This window comes from Scyliorhinus canicula, chromosome 10 (genome assembly GCF_902713615.1).
Source record: "Scyliorhinus canicula chromosome 10, sScyCan1.1, whole genome shotgun sequence".
Lineage (NCBI taxonomy): Eukaryota > Metazoa > Chordata > Chondrichthyes > Carcharhiniformes > Scyliorhinidae > Scyliorhinus > Scyliorhinus canicula.
The window spans coordinates 183492774-183510585 of NC_052155.1; the positions used below are offsets into that span (position 1 = coordinate 183492774).

The window sequence follows — 17812 nt, forward strand, 5'->3', positions numbered from 1 at the left end:
CAGCGTTTGGGGAGTCAGAAAGTGAGCTAATCGCTGAAGAATTCAAGTCCTTTCACCTTGCTCTTGTAACCAGATCGCTAAAAGAGTTTGTGCAATAAATTACTTTATTCTTTTGAAATGGAAATGACCAGCCAGGCGCAGTCAGTTAGAGAAGAGCATCATCTTCCATCAAGTTCAAACAGATCCTCTAACAAGTGCTGTGTGACACAAATAGATTGCAATGAACCCAATGCTTTGTGGTACTTTATGTCCATTATAATACATGCTGCCGTCATTTAAAGCTTCCTCCATGTTTCCTGTTGCTCGGGAACACTGTACACCTGTTGCATTCTGGTGTAAGTAACGTCCAGCATCAATGCGGCAATAATGACAAAGAATGGGACATCCTTCAACCTGGTCATAGAATCATACCACGCAGTCCATCTCGTCTCTTCTGGGCGAATTAAATGAGTGATCCAATTAGCCCTGCTCTCCCTGTCCTTTACTCAGAGCTAGCTTTCCTGCTTTTGTTGACACTTCTGAATTACTGTAACAACCTCATTCTTTCCACTCTTGCCACACCATATTTGCTGCTCGCTGTCTTTGATCAAAGAGGAATTTAACCCCTCATCTATTCTAGAATAGAGGAAGAACGCGGCAGCATTTTCCAGATCAAAGAAAGGAATATTTGCAATGCTGCAAAACAGTGGAATCCGTAAATGCAACTGTGCAGTTCACAAACTGATGCTTTATTGGGATGATTTGAAATAGCAGTCTCGAATGAGACATTAGAGCAACATGAATAAGTTCTGAAGGTTTTCGGAATCGTTGTTGTTCAAATGCCTCAAAACCTGTTGAGAAGATAGAGATCAGGGATTATTTGGAATAAAAATACATTGTGCTTCGAACACTTTTGTAATTCCATAATCCTGAATGAATCATTCCAGGTGAGTGAGTTAGATATATTCTCAAAAGAGGTTTTATCCTTGTTTTCATTGCTTCAAGCTCTGGAATTCCCAAGCTATGGAATTCGGCTGTCTGTCTGTCTATCTATCGGTCTATCTATCTATCCATCTATCTATCTATCTATCCGTCTACCTATCTATCCGTCTACCTATCTATCCGTCTATCTATCTATCCGTCTATCTATCTATCCGTCTATCTATCTATCCGTCTACCTATCTATCGGTCTGTCTATCTATCCTGCTATCTATCTATCCGTCTATCTATCCGTCTATCTATCTATCCATCTGTCTATCTATCCGTTTATCTATCTATCCATCTACCTATCTATCCATCTATCTATCTATCCGTCTATCTATCTATCCGTCTATCTATCTCTCTGTCTTGTCTCGTCTCTCTGTCCGTCTCTCTGACTTTCTCTCTTGTCTGTTTCTCTGTCTGTCTCTATCTCTCTCTCTCTTTAACTCTCTCTTTCCTCCTTAATACTCTCCATGCAGCCATTTTGCTACTTTAAAGGGGCGTGTGTAATGCATGTATTTGCTGACATTGTTTCAGGAAACTTCCCAGGTTTTGCCGAGTAATTTCTGTCACTGAGCAGAAAATCCTCTCAGCGGTGCTGAATTCACACAGGAACACATGGAGGAAACAATAGAACATAGAACATAGAACAGTACAGCACAGAACAGGCCCTTCGGCCCTCAATGTTGTGCCGAGCCATGATCACCCTACTCAAACCCACCCTATACCCGTAACCCAACAACACCCCCCCCCCCCCCAATAACCTTACTTTTAGGACACTACGGGCAATTTAGCATGGCCAATCCACCTAACCCGCACATCTTTGGACTGTGGGAGGAAACCGGAGCACCCGGAGGAAACCCACGCACACAGGGGGAGGACGTGCAGACTCCACACAGACAGTGACCCAGCCGGGAATCGAACCTGGGACCCTGGAGCTGTGAAGCATTTATGCTAACCACCATGCTACCCTGCTGCCCCTCTAATGATCCGCTCCAGTAATTCTTTGACTTGCATTATTGTTTAATTGGCCAACAGAAAGATCATGAAAACATATATTGCAACATATAAACCTGCCCATCAGCAAGGCCGTTTTGAACGCAGTAGTACTCGCAATTCTCAAAGCACAAAGGCTTGTGTGCGATGACACTTTCATTCGTGGATGTCTGCAGACCTTGTGCCCCCGACTGCCCAAGCTCAGAGAGGTGGCGATGGGCAGGGAGATTGCAGTGGGAAAATTTGAGGAGCCCACGATGCCGCTGCCCATTCCTGCTCTGTCTCTGAGGTGCTTGAGGGCGGGAGGGGTGGTGAGGGAGTGGTTGTGCTCACGTCCCATCACTCGTACGACTTACCTCCGCCAGTTCGACGTGGCCCACTGCACAAGGCTGGGTGATGGGCTGAAGCATGGACCCATCTACTCTGAAATGTGCATACCTGACATGCGGAGAGTGGGCGCATCACAGGGCACGATCATTTAATTCAACATAATTCATGCAGGCTCTCTGTGTTGTGTGTGCCAACCCTGACAGAGGTTACGCTGATGAAGCCTGACAGTTGTCATCTAAGGGGCCTGAAGGGTAGCCTCATTTAACGGCACATCAGACATACTAATGATGTCTCGTCCTGGAATGATGATTTTTTTTCTCAACTTTTCCCTCGATGTCCACAGGGATACTTGCAATTCAGGTACAGCACGGAGAGTTTAACTGTGGAGAGTGTGGAAAGAGTTTTGGCCAGCCCAGGCAACTCGGAACACACATGAAGTCCCACACAGGTAGGGATCCTCTCCCATTGGTCGGACCATTTCCTATTCTTTTTTGTGTTGTCCATTTTTCACGATTCTCTCCCGGCCTCCACCCATCTGGTAACAATAACCCTGTCCGGAATTGGCAGGCATGTGTAAACTCTTCCAGGATCTGTAATACTAATTAACTTCTGTCGTTAAAAACCCCACATACGCCTCAAGCAAATGTCATTGTTTCTTGGGCTGTAAAGTAACTTTTTACATATTTATCAGCTGTCATTGTCACAGTTCAAATTGGACATGTAAATGAATTCATTTGCCACCAGCGTTATGAAAATGAAGCACAGATAACAACCATTTTAATATATTCAGCAGTCTCACAAAGTTCAGTCTCGATTAGCGATACGGCCGTTATAGATCCTCATAACCCACTAATCACTGTCCATGCTCTACGTCTGTCTGGGTAGCTTAAACATGCAAGAGCTATATTTCCTATTTTTGAAAAAAATCATTGTCTTGTTTACCCCAATTTCTAAAAGATTATGGCTGGTGTTTCTTGATTGTCTGGTGCTCCTATGCCTAACTTTCCTCTCCAAAACTCAAAACCGACCCCGCAGAACATTTTTTTGCACACACTATAGGGACAAACTCCTTGAATTTTGTCCGTGGATTGGTTGATTTGTTTTTGCTTAATTGTTTTTCCAATAAATTTAGAGTGCCCGATGCTTTTTTTTTTCCAATTAAGGGGCAATTTCGCGTGGCCAATCCCCTACCCTGCACATCTTTGGGTTGTGGGGGTGAGACCCACGCAGAGACTGGGAGAATGTGCAAACTCCACACGGACGGTGACCCGGGCCCTGGATCGAACCCGGGTCCTCGGCGCCATGAGGCAGCGGTGCTAGCCACTGCGCTACCATGCCGCCCGACTTTGCTTTAAAATAAGGGTTTCGCTATTTGGAATGCCAAGAGAGTGTCAATGGTTTCCGCGGTAGCCGAGGGAGCGAGCGGGCAGCACATATTTGACAGCGGTGGGACTGGGAGATTCCTCAGTGGGGAAGCTCGTGTTCCACAAAGCTCAAGGGGAGACTAATTGGTCTGTCCCCGTAGGTCCCGTGCGGGTTATAACAACCCCCCCCCCCCCCACCGGAAAGTGCAAAGACCCTTCCCAGCAAGGTGGAGCAGGAGGATGCCTAGTCCTTTTCACCCAATGTTGCACTTCTTGCCCTTGGGGGGTGGAGGGTGGCCGGGGGTGGAGGGGAGGCATATATCTCAGCGGCGAACGCCTTTTCCTTGCTAATCCCCTTGGGTGGACCAGTACAGGCTGCTCTCCTGACTGCTCACCGTCTGAAACTTCCATATTGGAGTCCGAGTCCTCGAATCCCCATTTCTCAGTGCCGCTTCCCCAGGGGGTAACGCCTTTGAATCCAGTGGTGCCAGGGCTGTCCGATTAGAACATGATTTCTCCAGAGGAGTTTCGCGTAGAGCTGGCCTCCTGTTTCTGAGGTGGTCTATATTCTCCTTCAACACTCGGTCCTGTGCCCAAACCTGGTATGAAACTGGCCGTGTCTGTCGAACTACCTTTCCTGGGACCCACTTGGCGCCATCACCGAAGTTTTGAATCCGAAGTCCGGGTCCGCCTGTCTGGGCAACGCCCCTGCTGCTCCTGACTGCGGCGCACGTTCTCGCCAATATCTGGGAAAGTGGAGTCTTTGGCCCATTAAATGTTTCTTGCTTAGTTTCGCCGGTCACGCCATGTGTGGTGATACAGTAACAAAATAAATAGATGGCAAGCCGTGGGTTGAGAGATCCCGAGGTCTGCTTCTTCAAGCCTCTTTTAAACGTTTGCACTGCCCTTGTGGCCAGCCCATGTGAGGCCGGGTGGAATGGGATTGCGTGGATGTGCCACACCCCGTTTCCTTTCTTGAAACCCCCGAACTCTTTGCTAGTAAAAGGGGTGCCGTTGTCGGTTACCAACACCTCCGGGATACCGGTTCTGATGTGCTTGGCAAACGCCGCACTGATGAGTCAGTCGCTCCATCTCCGCGTCCAGACCCGGTCACCGGACGTAACTTCGGGCAAGCATTTTCATTTGTGACTTGCCCGGGTGCCCGTTATGCAGATCTCGCAGTATGAAGTCCAGACCCCCTTGTGTGGGACCACGGCACACGTTCCCCATTGGAGGATGCCATCTTCGATGCTGAGTTCTGCCAACTTAGCCAAAAAAAGCCTTCAATTTGTTGTCCAGTTTCCGATGGTGGCTCCCATAGAGCACGATCTGGCGAACCTTGGACAATAAAGGATCCGTCTGCATCCACTCACGCATTTGGGCCGCTGTGACCGGCAACGTAACCATGAAGTTCAGTGTGGCTTCCACTCCGTCGGCTCTGGGGGGGGGGGGGGGGGGGGGGGGAGTCAGGGGACATGTTGGCAGCAGACGTCTACCCAAAGCGTTCACAATTTGTGTGACCGGTCAGTGCTCGAACGTGTATTCGTACACAATCATTAAGAGAGTCCATGCCTGGATCTGGGCCGATGCTAGGCAGGATAGTCTTGTCTTCTTCGAAGAGTCCCACCAACGGTTTGTGGCTCATCGGTATCGTAAAACAATGTCTGTAACATACTGGAGGAACCTTTTGACTGTGAAAACTACGGCCATTCCTCCTATTACAATGTGTGCGTAGTTCCGCTCTGCCAAGGCCAGTGTCCTGGAGGCGAATGCAGTTGGCCGCTTTCTACCATTGTCCATTCGGTGTGACGTACGGTGAGGCATCGCACATGACTACCAGCGGTTTGACAGGATCATAGAGCATTAGAAGGCAATCTTGTATATTCATAAAGGACCCTGTGGGTATTTACTGTCACGTGTTGTCTGGACTCGAGTCTAATTCTAATGTAGATGAGCATGACTCATATCAAGCTTCGTAAATGGATGACCTCCAGCCAATTTTGCACATAAACCCTTGATTTGCAACATTGGATACTTGTCCAATTGGGAGGCCTTATTCTCTGTCAATTTATAGTCATCGCAAAGTTGGATGGTTTCATCCGGTTTAAGGACGGGGACCACCAGTGCTGACCAATCCGCTAATCTTACCGGCCTAGTGACCCCAAGGCCCTCTAGTCGGCTGAGCTCTGGCTTCACGTTTACCAATGGTGTTTAAGAGTCCGGCCGGGCCCGAAAATATTTAGCTTGTGCTTCAGGATCTACCTGTGTTTTAGCCAAGGCTTCCTTGATTTCTCCCAGTCTGGTTTGGAGCACTTTGGGGTAATTTCCCAGCGGCTCATAGAGGTCTCCGGAGCCCATCTGCAAAATCCACGACCAATCCAGGCGAGGGCGTTGCAGCCAATCATGGCCTAACAACGGCAACCTTACAGATTGCTGCCCGTAGGTCACCGGGGTCACCTTGGTCCCCGCTATAGCAAGCGGTTCCCCCGTGTCGGTTGCCAGTCCTGCCTCAATATCTCGGACGCTCATCGTTGTCCCCCTGACTGAATCCCTCCAAATGTTTGGTTACCTATGACCGAAACTGCGGCTCCCGTATCCAATTTCATTTCGAGAAGGTGACTGTTTACCCCAACGGTGATCCGAATGGGGGTGGCTCTGGGCATCGCGATGCAGTTCAGCTGCATGCATTCGTCATCAGATTGTTCCAAATGAAAAGTGCGGGCTCTGGATTGGCGCCTACCTCGGGTCGGGCGGTGGGCTTGTTGGCTGCCCGTGGCTTTCACTCCCTGCGGCTTCTCCAGCCGCGCGTCCCGTATTGTCTGGCGTCTCCCTCTACGGATTTGGGGGACGTATCCTGCTTAGCTATCTAGAAACACGGACCTGGCCTCGGCGGTTTCCGCTCCAGGGTGGGGATCTGGGGGTTTCCATTCTGGCGGGGTGTCATACTCCAAGAAGGGGCAGATCCCACGCTGTTCACTTCCATCCCTTGGAGCTTCTGCACTCCCTTCTCTGCACATTTGGCTTGGAAGAGAAATTTCCACGGCCTTCCTAAGGTCTAACAGTGTCTCAGCCAGTAACTTTCGTTGGGGTCCCATATTTTTCATGCCACAACCCAAGCGGTCCCACAGGATCTCGGTCAGTGAAGGGTCATGATCACAAATTTCAGCTTGTTTCCACAAATGCATTAAATAGACACCCCCACCCCCAGGGGTCCTCTCAGCTGTGTTAAAATGGCACCATTGACAGATGACTGACGGCTTGGGTTCAGAATGGTTCGGTACCAGCGTTACCAGCTCCTCAAATGTCTTGGGAGTCCTGGGCTGCGGGTACTTTAGACTTTTTATTATGCTGAAGGTGGAGGCGCCACACGCAGTCAAAAGTATTACCGTCTATCGCTCATCACCGCTTGTAGCGTTAACCCTGAAAATGTAGCGCATACACTGTGCGTATTGCGTCCCATCTTTCACGTTTGCCTCCAACACATCAGGTCTCCCAAAGAGCCACACTTTGAAAACAGTGTCAGCCTTCTTCTTGCAGTACGAGAGGAGATAACCGTGCAGCACCGTCTGTAGCTCCACTTTTATCTTTGTCGCCAAAGAAACCTACTTTATTGCAAAGCAAACTACACAGTAAACACACTCCAGGTCCCAGCCAGGACGGTCTGCTCAGCTCTCCTTTGGGTCGGCTTTTGTGACAGAGTCCATTACTCCGCTGGTGGGGGTCCCCGGCCCTCAGTGGGGAAGCTCACATTCTACGAAGCTCTCGAGGAGGATAATTGGCCTGACCCCGGAGGTCTCGTGTGGGTTATAACAAACTCCTGGTCCTTGTTTGAACCGGGCGGGGTTTGATTATATAGCAAGGGGGGAGGCGGGACCATGTGACAAGTGAGCCCTTTAATCAGATGCAAATCCATGAAAATGTATTTAAATGGGGTTCCCGTATTTTGTGGGGTGGGGGTGGTGGGGGTGGGGGTGGTGGGGGGGTGGTGGGGGGGTGGGTGGGTGGGGGGTGGTGGGGGGGTGGGTGGTGGGGGTGGGGGGGGGGTGGGGGTGGGGGGGGGGGGTGGGTGGGGGGGGTGGGGGTGGGGGGGGTGGGTGGGGGGGGGTGGGGGTGGGGGGGGTGGGTGGTGGGGGTGGGGTGGGTGGGGGGTGGTGGGGGTTGGGGGGGGTGGTGGGTGGGGGGGGGGGGGGTGGGGGGTGGTGGGGGTGGGGGGTGGGGGGGGTGGGTGGGGGGTGGGGGGGGGGTGGTGGGGGTGGGGGGTGGTGGGGGTGGGGGTGGGGGGGGCTGGGGGGGGTGGGGGCTTGGTGGGGGTGGGGTGGGTGGGGGTTGGGGGTTGGTTGGGAGGGGGGGTAGGAGAATCAGGAAACGAGAGCTCGCCGGCGAGAATCCCATTTCCTGACTCCCATTTCCTGACTCCCATTTCCTGACTCCCATTCCGCCATCCATACTGACGTCGGGTGGAAATTCAGCCCCAGTGCCTTCTAACTGTCACAACAACACAACAACAACTTATATATACTAGCGCCTTTAACACAATCCCTCAATGCCCTTTCGCCTTCCTTCAGCCCTACAGTCCTGCAACATATCTGTCCTCCTCTAATTCTGCCCTCTGGTCGTCCTCGATTTTTATTGCTCTCTTGGTGGCTCTACCTTCAGTTGCTTAGGCCCTAGGTTCTGGAATTCCCGACCTAAAACTCTCCGCCTCTCTAACTCGCTTTCCTGCTTCACGTCCCTCCTTCAAACCTTCCCCTTTGACCAAGCTTTTGGCCATCTGACCTCACATCTCCTGAGGTGGCTCTGGTGCCACACTTTGTTTACCAACGGGGCATAACCTTAAAACTAGGGCCGGGCCGGTTAAGGGTGATGCCAGCAAGCACATCGACGCACTGGCAGAAGTTGAAATCCTGAACTCTCCCGGTCAACAAGCCACAGAGGCTGGGGATCAACAAAGGCTGTCAAAATCAAAATTGAGCGGCTTTTATTACGCAAGAGTGTGAGGGGGTTCCAGATCCAAAATGGAGAGGCAGAGCTGGGATCCAGATCGGCCACGATCTGACTTGAGGGGCACCACAACCTCAAGGGACGGAACGGCCTCCACCTGTTTGCCCACGTGTCCTGATAACCATTATAAAGTGCCCATGACTGCACGGTGTACCGATGGTTGCAAAAGTAAGAGTATATCGATCGGATGCTTTGGAATGAGCAACTTATGCATGGGGCGTTTTAAAATTCAGCAAAGGCAGTCTTTAGTTATAGGCAGTCATTAAGAATCAAGTCTTCTCGTTAAGCCTGCAGTGGATTTAGCTTGTGAAGAAGACATCCCTATATGATACAAGACAGTCAGATAAGTAAGTGCATCATTATAAGTGTGAATGATGCATGGGTAAGCCAGAGTGATGAAAAGTGACAGAGGCCAAATGGTAAGTAATGCAAGCATCGGGCACTCTTACTCAAATGTTTATAATTAATGTTGTCAGTGATTGCTTTCTTCAGCATAAATGTTCAAATTAAAAAGGGCAGTGTCTCCAGGCAGCTATTAGCACACTCTCCAACTCTAAGTGTTGTATTAAATTGCTATTTTCTGGCCACAAGCTAACTGCCTTAGTAGCTGGTATATTTTGTGATTGTACTGTTAAATTGCTGTAATAGCTTCAAAAAATGAGACTTGTGTCCTCAAGTTGGCAACATAACCTCCTCATTGCCGCATTGGACCTGTGCTAAAGGAGCATTCCAGAATAGGATTACAAAGTGTTTACAGAACAGAAGCAGGCCATTCGGCCCAAACCGGTCGGCGCCAGTGTTCGAGCCCCACATGAGCCTCGTCCCATCCACCTTCATCTCACACCTTCACCTGTGGCCTCCTACAGCAGCTGACCAAATGGCTGCTGTACGGGGAGCACACATATTTATACTCCGCCTACTGGGCGGAGCCAGCAGGCAGGGATCTACCCCCGTACCTGTAGTACAGGGGCCTTACCGTAAAACACACACACATATATATATATATATACATCAGTGGTGACTCCCACACCGTTCTCCCTCATATACCTGTCTAGCTTCCCCTTAAATGCATCTGTGCTGATCACCTTGGCTATCCCTGTGGTATTAAATTCCACATTCTAACTATAGGGTTCGGCAGAGGTCTTGCTTCACAGTGAACAACTTATAATTGTAAGCTGTTTCTAAAAGTAATCAATAACCTCCCAAATGAAGTGATTAAATTTGATTATGTGCAGCCTTGCCTCTGATGAAAGCTGCCATTTTACCTGTCACAGAGGGTGGGATCTTGCCCTCTTGCCTCTTTCCTTGACGTCTCGCAGCATCTTGTACCATTCAGGCACTTGACAGGTCACTCAAGGGCCTTCCCACAGGATCAAGGACCCCGGCAGCGGTCCCACCCACTGAGAGCTGTCAGCCAATCAGAGGCTGGCATCTCTTCCGTAATCGGCAGAACCACCGGGGAGGCGGTGGCTGGTGCCGGTATGACACCCACCCGAAACCCCGGGCAGGGTTTTCCTCGCCCGCCGTGGCGTGCTCCGCAGTGGCGGGAGGCGGCTCGGCGGGATCTTCTGGTCAACGGGGTTTCCCATTGAATGGTAACCCTCTCCGCTAGAAAATCTGCAGCAGGGGTGTCCCATCGGTGGCGCTGTAAAATCCTGTCTGCGTGAACGGCCAGAAAATACTGCCCCATAGGTCAGAAAGAGACCCGGGCACAGGTAAATGTTGGCGGGAAGGGAGTCATGACGTAGGGGTTATGGGGGAGGAAGGGTTGGCCGTAAGCATAAGGGGTGGCTTTCAGTGATCCCCCCCAATCAGGCCTTTGACTGAGGGCTGCCCACTCCCTTTTCGGCAGCCCTCAAACAAATGCGCCAGTGTCTGCTTATAGTTCCCCTTGCCCGTTGCTAGATTAATACCAGCAGTGGGAGGATGAGGCACTGAAGGAGGTATTAACTGTCCAATCCCCATTAACGGGAGGTGGGGTGGGAAGGATGTCTATGAGCATTCGCAAAAAGGTTAATGATTTGAATACGCAAATTCAGGTAAATAAGTATGATTTACCTATCATAACGGAGACATGGCAGCAAGGGGACCAAGATTGGGAACTGAATACTCAAGGATTTCCGGCATTGAGGATAGACAGGCAAAAAGAAAAAGGAGGTGGGATAGCCCGGTTAGTAAAGGACAAGACCAATACATTTATGAGAGAGGATATTAGATCGAAGGATCAAGATGCAGACTCAGTTTGATAGGACTGAGAAACAAGGGCAGCAAACATTGGTGGAAGTTGTTTATAGGCCTCCAAACTATAGTTGAAATTTTGGGCATGGCATGAATCAAAGATTAGAGATGTATGTAATATACGTAATGCGGTAATAAGGGGTGACTTCAATTTACACTTAGACTAGGTTAGCGAAATCCTGCAACTCTTTAATTAAAAGCACTGTAGGTGTACCTACACCACATGGATTGCAGTGGTGCAAGAAGACATTTCACCAGCAACTTCGCAAGGGTAATAAATGCTGGCCTAGACAACGGCGCCCACATCTCGTAATGAATGTTTTAAAAAAGTGTGTATGAGGTGGGTTTCTGGAGCAGTACGTTGAGGAGTCAACTAAAGATGGGGTTATCTTGGATTTAGCATTGTGTAATGATAAAGGGCTTATTAATAATGTTGCTGTAGAAGAGCCTTTGGGAAATAGTGACCATAATATGATAGAATTTCACATTAAGTTTGAATGTGATATAGTTCATTCTGAAACCAATGTCTTGGATCTGAAGAAAGGAAATTATTACAGTATGGGGGAGAAGTTGGCTGTGATGAATTAGGAAAATATACAAAAAGATTTGATGGTGGTCAGGCAATGGATAGTTTTTTAAAGAAATACTTCATGGTCTGCAATAGATATACATAGATACATTGTTACATAGAAGATAGGAGCAGGAGGAGGCCTTTTGGCCCTTCGAGCCTGCTCAGCCATTCATCACGATCATGGCTGATCATCCAACTCAATAGCCTAATCCTGCTTTCTCCCCATAGCCTTTGATCCCATTCTCCCCAAGTGCTATATCTAGCCACCTCTTGAATATATTCAAAGTTTTAGCATCAACTACTTCCTGTGGTAATAAATTTCACAGGCTCACCACTCTTTGTGTGAAGAAATGTCTCCTTATCTCTGTCCGAAATGTTTACCCTGAATCCTCAGACTGTGACCCCTGGTTCTGGACACACCCATCATTGGTAACATCTTCCCTGCATCTACCCTGTCTAGTCCCGTTAAAATGTTATAAGTCTCAATGAGACCCCCCTCATTCTTCTGAACTCCAGTGAGAGCATTCTCAACCTAGTCAATCTCTCCTCATATGGTAGTCCCACCATTCATGGAATCAATCTGGTGAATCTTCGCTGCACTCCCTTGAGAGCAAGAACATCCTTCCTCAGAGAAGGAGACCAAAACCACCCACAATACTCCAGGTGTGGCCTCACCAAGGCCCTGTATAATTGCAGCAATGGATCCCTGCTTCTATACTCGAAACCTCTCGCAATGAAGGCCAACATACCATTAGCCTTCTTTACCGCCTGCTGCACCTGAAAGTCCAAATATACCACATCGACTGGCTCCCCCTTGTCAACTGTACTGGTTACATCTTCAAAGAATTCCAACAGATTTGTCAAGCATGATTTTCCCTTCATAAATCCATGCTGACTCTGACTGATCCTGCCACTGCTTTCTAAATGTTCCGTTATAAAGTCCTTGATAATGGATTCAAGCATTTTTCCCACCACCGATGTTCGGCTTACTGGTCTATAATTGCCTGCTTTCTCTCTACCTCTATTTTTGAATATCGGAGTGACGTGAGCTACCCTCCAATCTGCAGGGACAGTTCCACAGTCTATAGAATCCCAGAAGATGACCACCAATGCGTCCATTATTTCCAGACCCATCTCCTTAAGCACTCTGGGTTGCAGATTCTCAGGCCCTAGAGATTTATCCGCCTTCTATCCTATCAATTTTCCCAGCACCATTTCTCTACTCATGTTGATCACCCTCAGTTCTTCCCTCTCACTAAACCTTTCATTTTCCAGCATTTCTGAAATCTGATTTGTGTCCTCTTTTGTGAAGACAGAATCAAAGTATGTATTCAATTGCTCAGCCATTTCTTTGTCCCTTATTATGCATTCCCCTGTTTCTGTCTGTAGGGAGCCTACATTTCTCTTTACCAATCTCTTTCTCTTCAGATATCTATAGAAACTCTTCGTGTCAGTCTTTATGTTCCCTGCAAGCTTCCTTTCGTACTGTACTCCCTTCTTAATCAATCCCTTCGTCCTTCTTTGCCGAATTTGTCTAAAGCACAAACGCTCATTGGGAAAGACAAAGCAACCGTGGTTACCAAAAAAAGTTAAAATTGCCATTAGATCAAAGGAAGTGGCTCATAAGAATGCCAAAACGAGCGATCAACTTGAGGATTGGGAGCAACTTGGGATCCAGCAATGGAGGAACAAGAAACTGATACAGAAAGGGAAAAGAAGGTATGATTGTAGAGAGAAACATAACGGTGGACAGTCAGCTAGAAGTGCCACCTGGCCAGGCTAGCACCCAGGTGGCATCAGCAGTGACAGAGTGCCACCCTGCCCAAAGGGCAGCACCTGGGTGCCTCCGATCCCCGGGGAGACTCCTCGGAGTTCCGTTCCATCTGATCCCTGTTTGTGGAGACCAGTGCTGAATGGCACTCACTCGAGGTCTCCAAGGCGATGGAGATAGATACCTCACCTCGGGAGCCTCAGGAAACTGCGTATTAAAGTGAGACTAGCTGTCTCGCTTTAATGTGCAGATTTGCTAAAAAGTGCCCACAATGGATGGGATTTACATCACAAGATCTTGCGAGATCACGTTAGATCTTGCTAGGTATTGCGAGCCGGCTAGATCCCGGGAGCAGCGTCGCCCGTAAAACCACGCCCACAATGTGAACCGGTGTGAAGTTATCCACTTCAGTAGCAAAAAACAGAAAGGCAGAATATTTCTCAAGTGGTTAGAGGTTGGGAAGTGCAGGTTCCCAAAGGGACCTCGGTGTCCTTGTTCCCGAGTCACTAATAGTTAGCATGCTGGAGCAGCAAGCAATTCGGAAAGCAAATGGTACGTTGGCCTTCAGCACCGGGGGATTTGAGTGCAGCAGCAAAAATCTCTTGCTGCAGTTGAAAACAGCCTTGCTGTTACCACACCTGGAATAGCGTGCACAGTTTTCCCCCTTATCGAAGGAGGTTTATACTTGTCATAGAGGGAGCGAAACATGAGGGTCACCAGACGAATCCCTGGAATGGCAGGATTGTCTTACGAGGAGAGATTGGGATCCCTTGGGTTCTGAAGAATGAGAGGCGATCTCGTAATTTACTAAATTCTGACAGGGCACGACAGGACAGATGTGGATGAGATGTTACCTCTGGCTGGTGAGTGTAAAACCAGGGGGCATAATCTCAGGAGAGGGGCAGGCCATTTAAGACCGTGAGGAGGAATTTCTTCACTCAGACGGTGGTGAACCTTTTGGAATTCTCTATCCCACAGGCCGTAGAAGCTCAATCATTTGCAGATTGAAGACTGAAATCGATGGATTTCTGGATACTAATGACATCAAGGGATATGGGGAAAGTGTTGTCGGGCATAATCAGCCATGGTCTAACTGAATGGTGCGGCGGCTCGATGGGCTGAATGGCCTACTCCTGTTTCTATATTCCAGGTCTTAATCATGCTGGACAAGTGGATTTCCCAAAGGGTATGATCTGGGGGTCTCGACTATTAATGATTTAGATGAAGGAATAAATAGCTGTATATCTAAGTTCGCAGGTGGCGATAAATTAGAGTGTGGAGATGCCAGCATTGGACTGGGGTGGGCACAGTAAGGATTCTTCCAAAGCCAGGTTAAAGTCCAACAGGTTTGTTTCGAATCACCAGCTTTCGGAGCTTAGCTCCTTCCTCAGGAAAAGGAAGGAGCTGTGCTCTGAAAGCTAGTGATTCGAAACAAACCTGTTGGACTTTAACCTGGTTTTGGAAGACTTCTTACAATAAATTAGGAGGCTGATAAATAAATGAGGCAATAAATTAGGAGTACGTTGTGTAAACGGGAGCAGGAAAGGAAAGGGACGGATTATGTGAGTGGGAGAACTATGACATACGACCGTTCCATGTGGACAAGCTGGGAAAACGCAGCAGGTCAGGCAGCCTCTGTAAGGAGAGAGAGCAGAGATGACATTTCGATTCCTTTTGGCTCTTCCTCTGAACTGAAGAGAGACCGGGAATGTGTTAGATATCAAAATGTAGGTGTGAGAGATTGCAACAAAGAGTAGCAACTTTAAGAACAAAAGACGGTCTGGTGCGGGAGAGGATGGGATGGTTACATTACAGCAACGTAAGTGTGGGATATCTTTAAAACGGGGTTTAAGATGGTAGAGAAAAGCCACAATCTAAAACTACCAAACTCAACGTTGAGACCCAAGGGCTGCAACGTGCCCGACTGAAGGTGAGATGCTGCTCCACCAGCTTCCGCCAGGCTTCACTGGAATGTTGCAGCAGGCCACGGACGGACATGTGGGCTTGAGAGCTAGGCGCTGAGTTCAAATGGCAGCAACAGGAAGGTTGGGGTCATGCGGACTGAGCCAAGGTGTTCCGCAAAGCGACCACCCAGTCTACATTTAGTCTCCCCAATGTGGAGGAGACCCAATGTAGAAAGAAAAATGTAATTTCATGACCTCAGGATGTCTTGAAGCACTTCACAACCAACACTTCTGAAATGGAGTCGCTGTTGTCTTGTTGGAAAAGTGGTAGCCATTTTGTACACAGCAAGCTCCCACAAAGAGGAATGTGATCATGACCGAATGATCGTTTTTTTTTGCTGATGCTGGCTGAGGGATAAATATTGATCAGAACAGCTGGGAGTACCCATCTTCAAAAGTGCCAAGAGAGGGCAGCACGGTGGCCTAGTGGTTAGCACAACCGCCTCACAGCGCTGAGGGCCCAGGTTCGATCCCGGCCCTGGGTCACTGTCCGTGTGGAGTTTGCACATTCTCCCCGTGTCTGCGTGGGTTTCGCCCCCACAACCCAAAAATGTGCAGAGTAGGTAGATTGGCCACGCTAAATTGCCCCTTAATTAGAAAAAATAATTGGGTAATCTAAATTTTAAAAAAAAACAATTAAAAAAAAAATAAAAAATAAAAAATAAAAAAAGTGCCAGGAGGCTGGACAGGCCTCACGGTTTTAACGTCTCTGACAGTGCCGCACTCCCTCAGTACTGCACTGGAGTGTCAGCCAAGATTTTGCCTTCAAGACTCTGGAGTGGGATGCGAACCCAGAACCTACTTTCTCAGAGGTCAAGGAGCCACAATGAGGTGTCAAAGAGGGTGGACACGATGAGCGGCAGGGTGGGGGCCAAGAAGTTGGAGTTTAAGAAAAACTTTGAAAGAAAGAGTGTGACGTGGGGAGGCATGAAGGCTTAAGGAGGAAATTCCAGAACCTGAGACTTGGGTGGTTGAAGGCCTGGCCGGCATTAGTGTGGGAATTGGGAGTGGCTGATATGCAGGAACTGGAGGGCCAGAGGGTTGTTGTGGGGTGGGGGGGCCGGGGGGGGGGGGGGGAGGGGGGGGGGGGTGGAAGTTTCAGCAGATGGGTTGAGGCGGACAGGGTTACAGAGGTGGAAGTGGGCAGTATTTGTGATGGAGTAGATAATGGGCTCGATGCTAACTTTGGGTCGAGTGGGTTGCCAAGATTAGGAAGCAGTCTGATTCAGCGATTTAAAAATAGGGAGAAAACCACACAGTGACAGGCGGTTAAATAGAAAGCTGCCAGTTCAGGCTTCCACCCACAGACACAGATGCAGTCAAAATGGTTTTGTTTAAATCATGCAGCTGAATTGAGTGAACCTGACCATGAGCCTGTTTATTTCACAGAGGGAAAAAAGGCTCTGATCAGACTCACTTCACCCAATCAGGGTGGCCTGTCTTCAGGTAACAATAAGGCGTAATGCACACACTGTGCTTCCCCTGATCAGTGGGGTGTTTTACTTGACTTGAACAAAAATAACTTTCTAAAAATGTCCCAACTAAAGTGAGCTTCCAATCAGCAGGAGCTTCGCTCCGGGAAGGAATGCTTTCATTGAAATGAGCAGTGAGTTGGTTACAATGCTTTGGATGTCACAATGAGCTTGGAAAAGAGCCATCAAGTCGTGTTTTCAACCACCATTAATTAGCGATTTATAGATCGAGCAACTTTTGTACGGTGTGTGTCATTCAAGTAATGCATCTGGGACTGTGGCCTGCCATGTGTGGGGGCGGGGAAAAGATTGGGCCCTTTTAATGGTGATCAAAATACCTCCTTGACTTCTCCTGTCATTTGCTACCCTTGAGCACCACACAGTTCTCGCTATTTTTACACGGGGGTAGGTCTCACTTTGTGCAAACAAGCAATCTTTGTATGTAATTAAACACATAAATAGAGCGTGTTTAACACAAGGTTACTACAGTTGAGACTGAACAGATCATGCACAGAAACCACCCTCAACGTTTTATATTGAAATAATTTATTAATATAGCCTCTGATCAATGGCGCTTTCACATATGTTTGCATTGGAGTGGAAAATTACCGAGACAGACATCCCGTAAGGCCCGTTAACAAAAAACAACTGTTTAACGAAACCAGTGCAGCAAAACTTGGGATTGAGGCCAATAAAAATATCATTCCCCATCTCCCCCGAACCCAAAGCACACAAAGCAGTAAGCCATGCAGCGTTCCCAAGAGGTGAAGTCGCTCCGACATTGATCAGTAACAAAGGCTTTCTGCAAGGGAACGGCGAGGGCAGCTTGCTCCGGGAGGAGTGCCGGTTACGGCTGACCTGAGCACGCATCGAGGAGGTAATTCCTGCGCAGAATGGTGGGAGCCATGTACCGGAAAAGGGTTTGTCCATCCTCAAGGTTAGAATGTTGGCAAGAGGGTTACCCAGTGGGAGCGCTGACACTCGGGAAGTGGTGCAGAATGGAGCTGATTACTGACACCAGAGCCTGGCTGTTGAAGGAATTTTGAGTTATTTAGCCTTTTATGTGAAGTATTGTCAGTAAATGAGAACCTCTTGGAAGAAATATATTCCTTAACATAAACAGGATGGAAAAGGACTGTCAAGCT

The 17812-nt window shown here is 48.6% G+C and overlaps 1 protein-coding gene across 10 annotated transcripts in view; it reads left to right on the forward strand.

Moving 5' to 3' along the window:
- znf516 (zinc finger protein 516) overlaps positions 1-17812 on the forward strand; it is a 179545-nt gene that overhangs the window by 122853 nt on the left and 38880 nt on the right. For 6 of the 10 annotated variants that reach the window (XM_038810271.1, XM_038810269.1, XM_038810274.1 and 3 more), the window contains one exon: positions 2630-2734. The exons of the other annotated variants lie outside the window; for them this stretch is intronic. In XM_038810271.1, coding sequence (XP_038666199.1) covers positions 2630-2734 — 105 coding nt within the window. The remainder of the gene's footprint in view (positions 1-2629; positions 2735-17812) is intronic. 10 annotated transcript variants of the gene reach the window in all.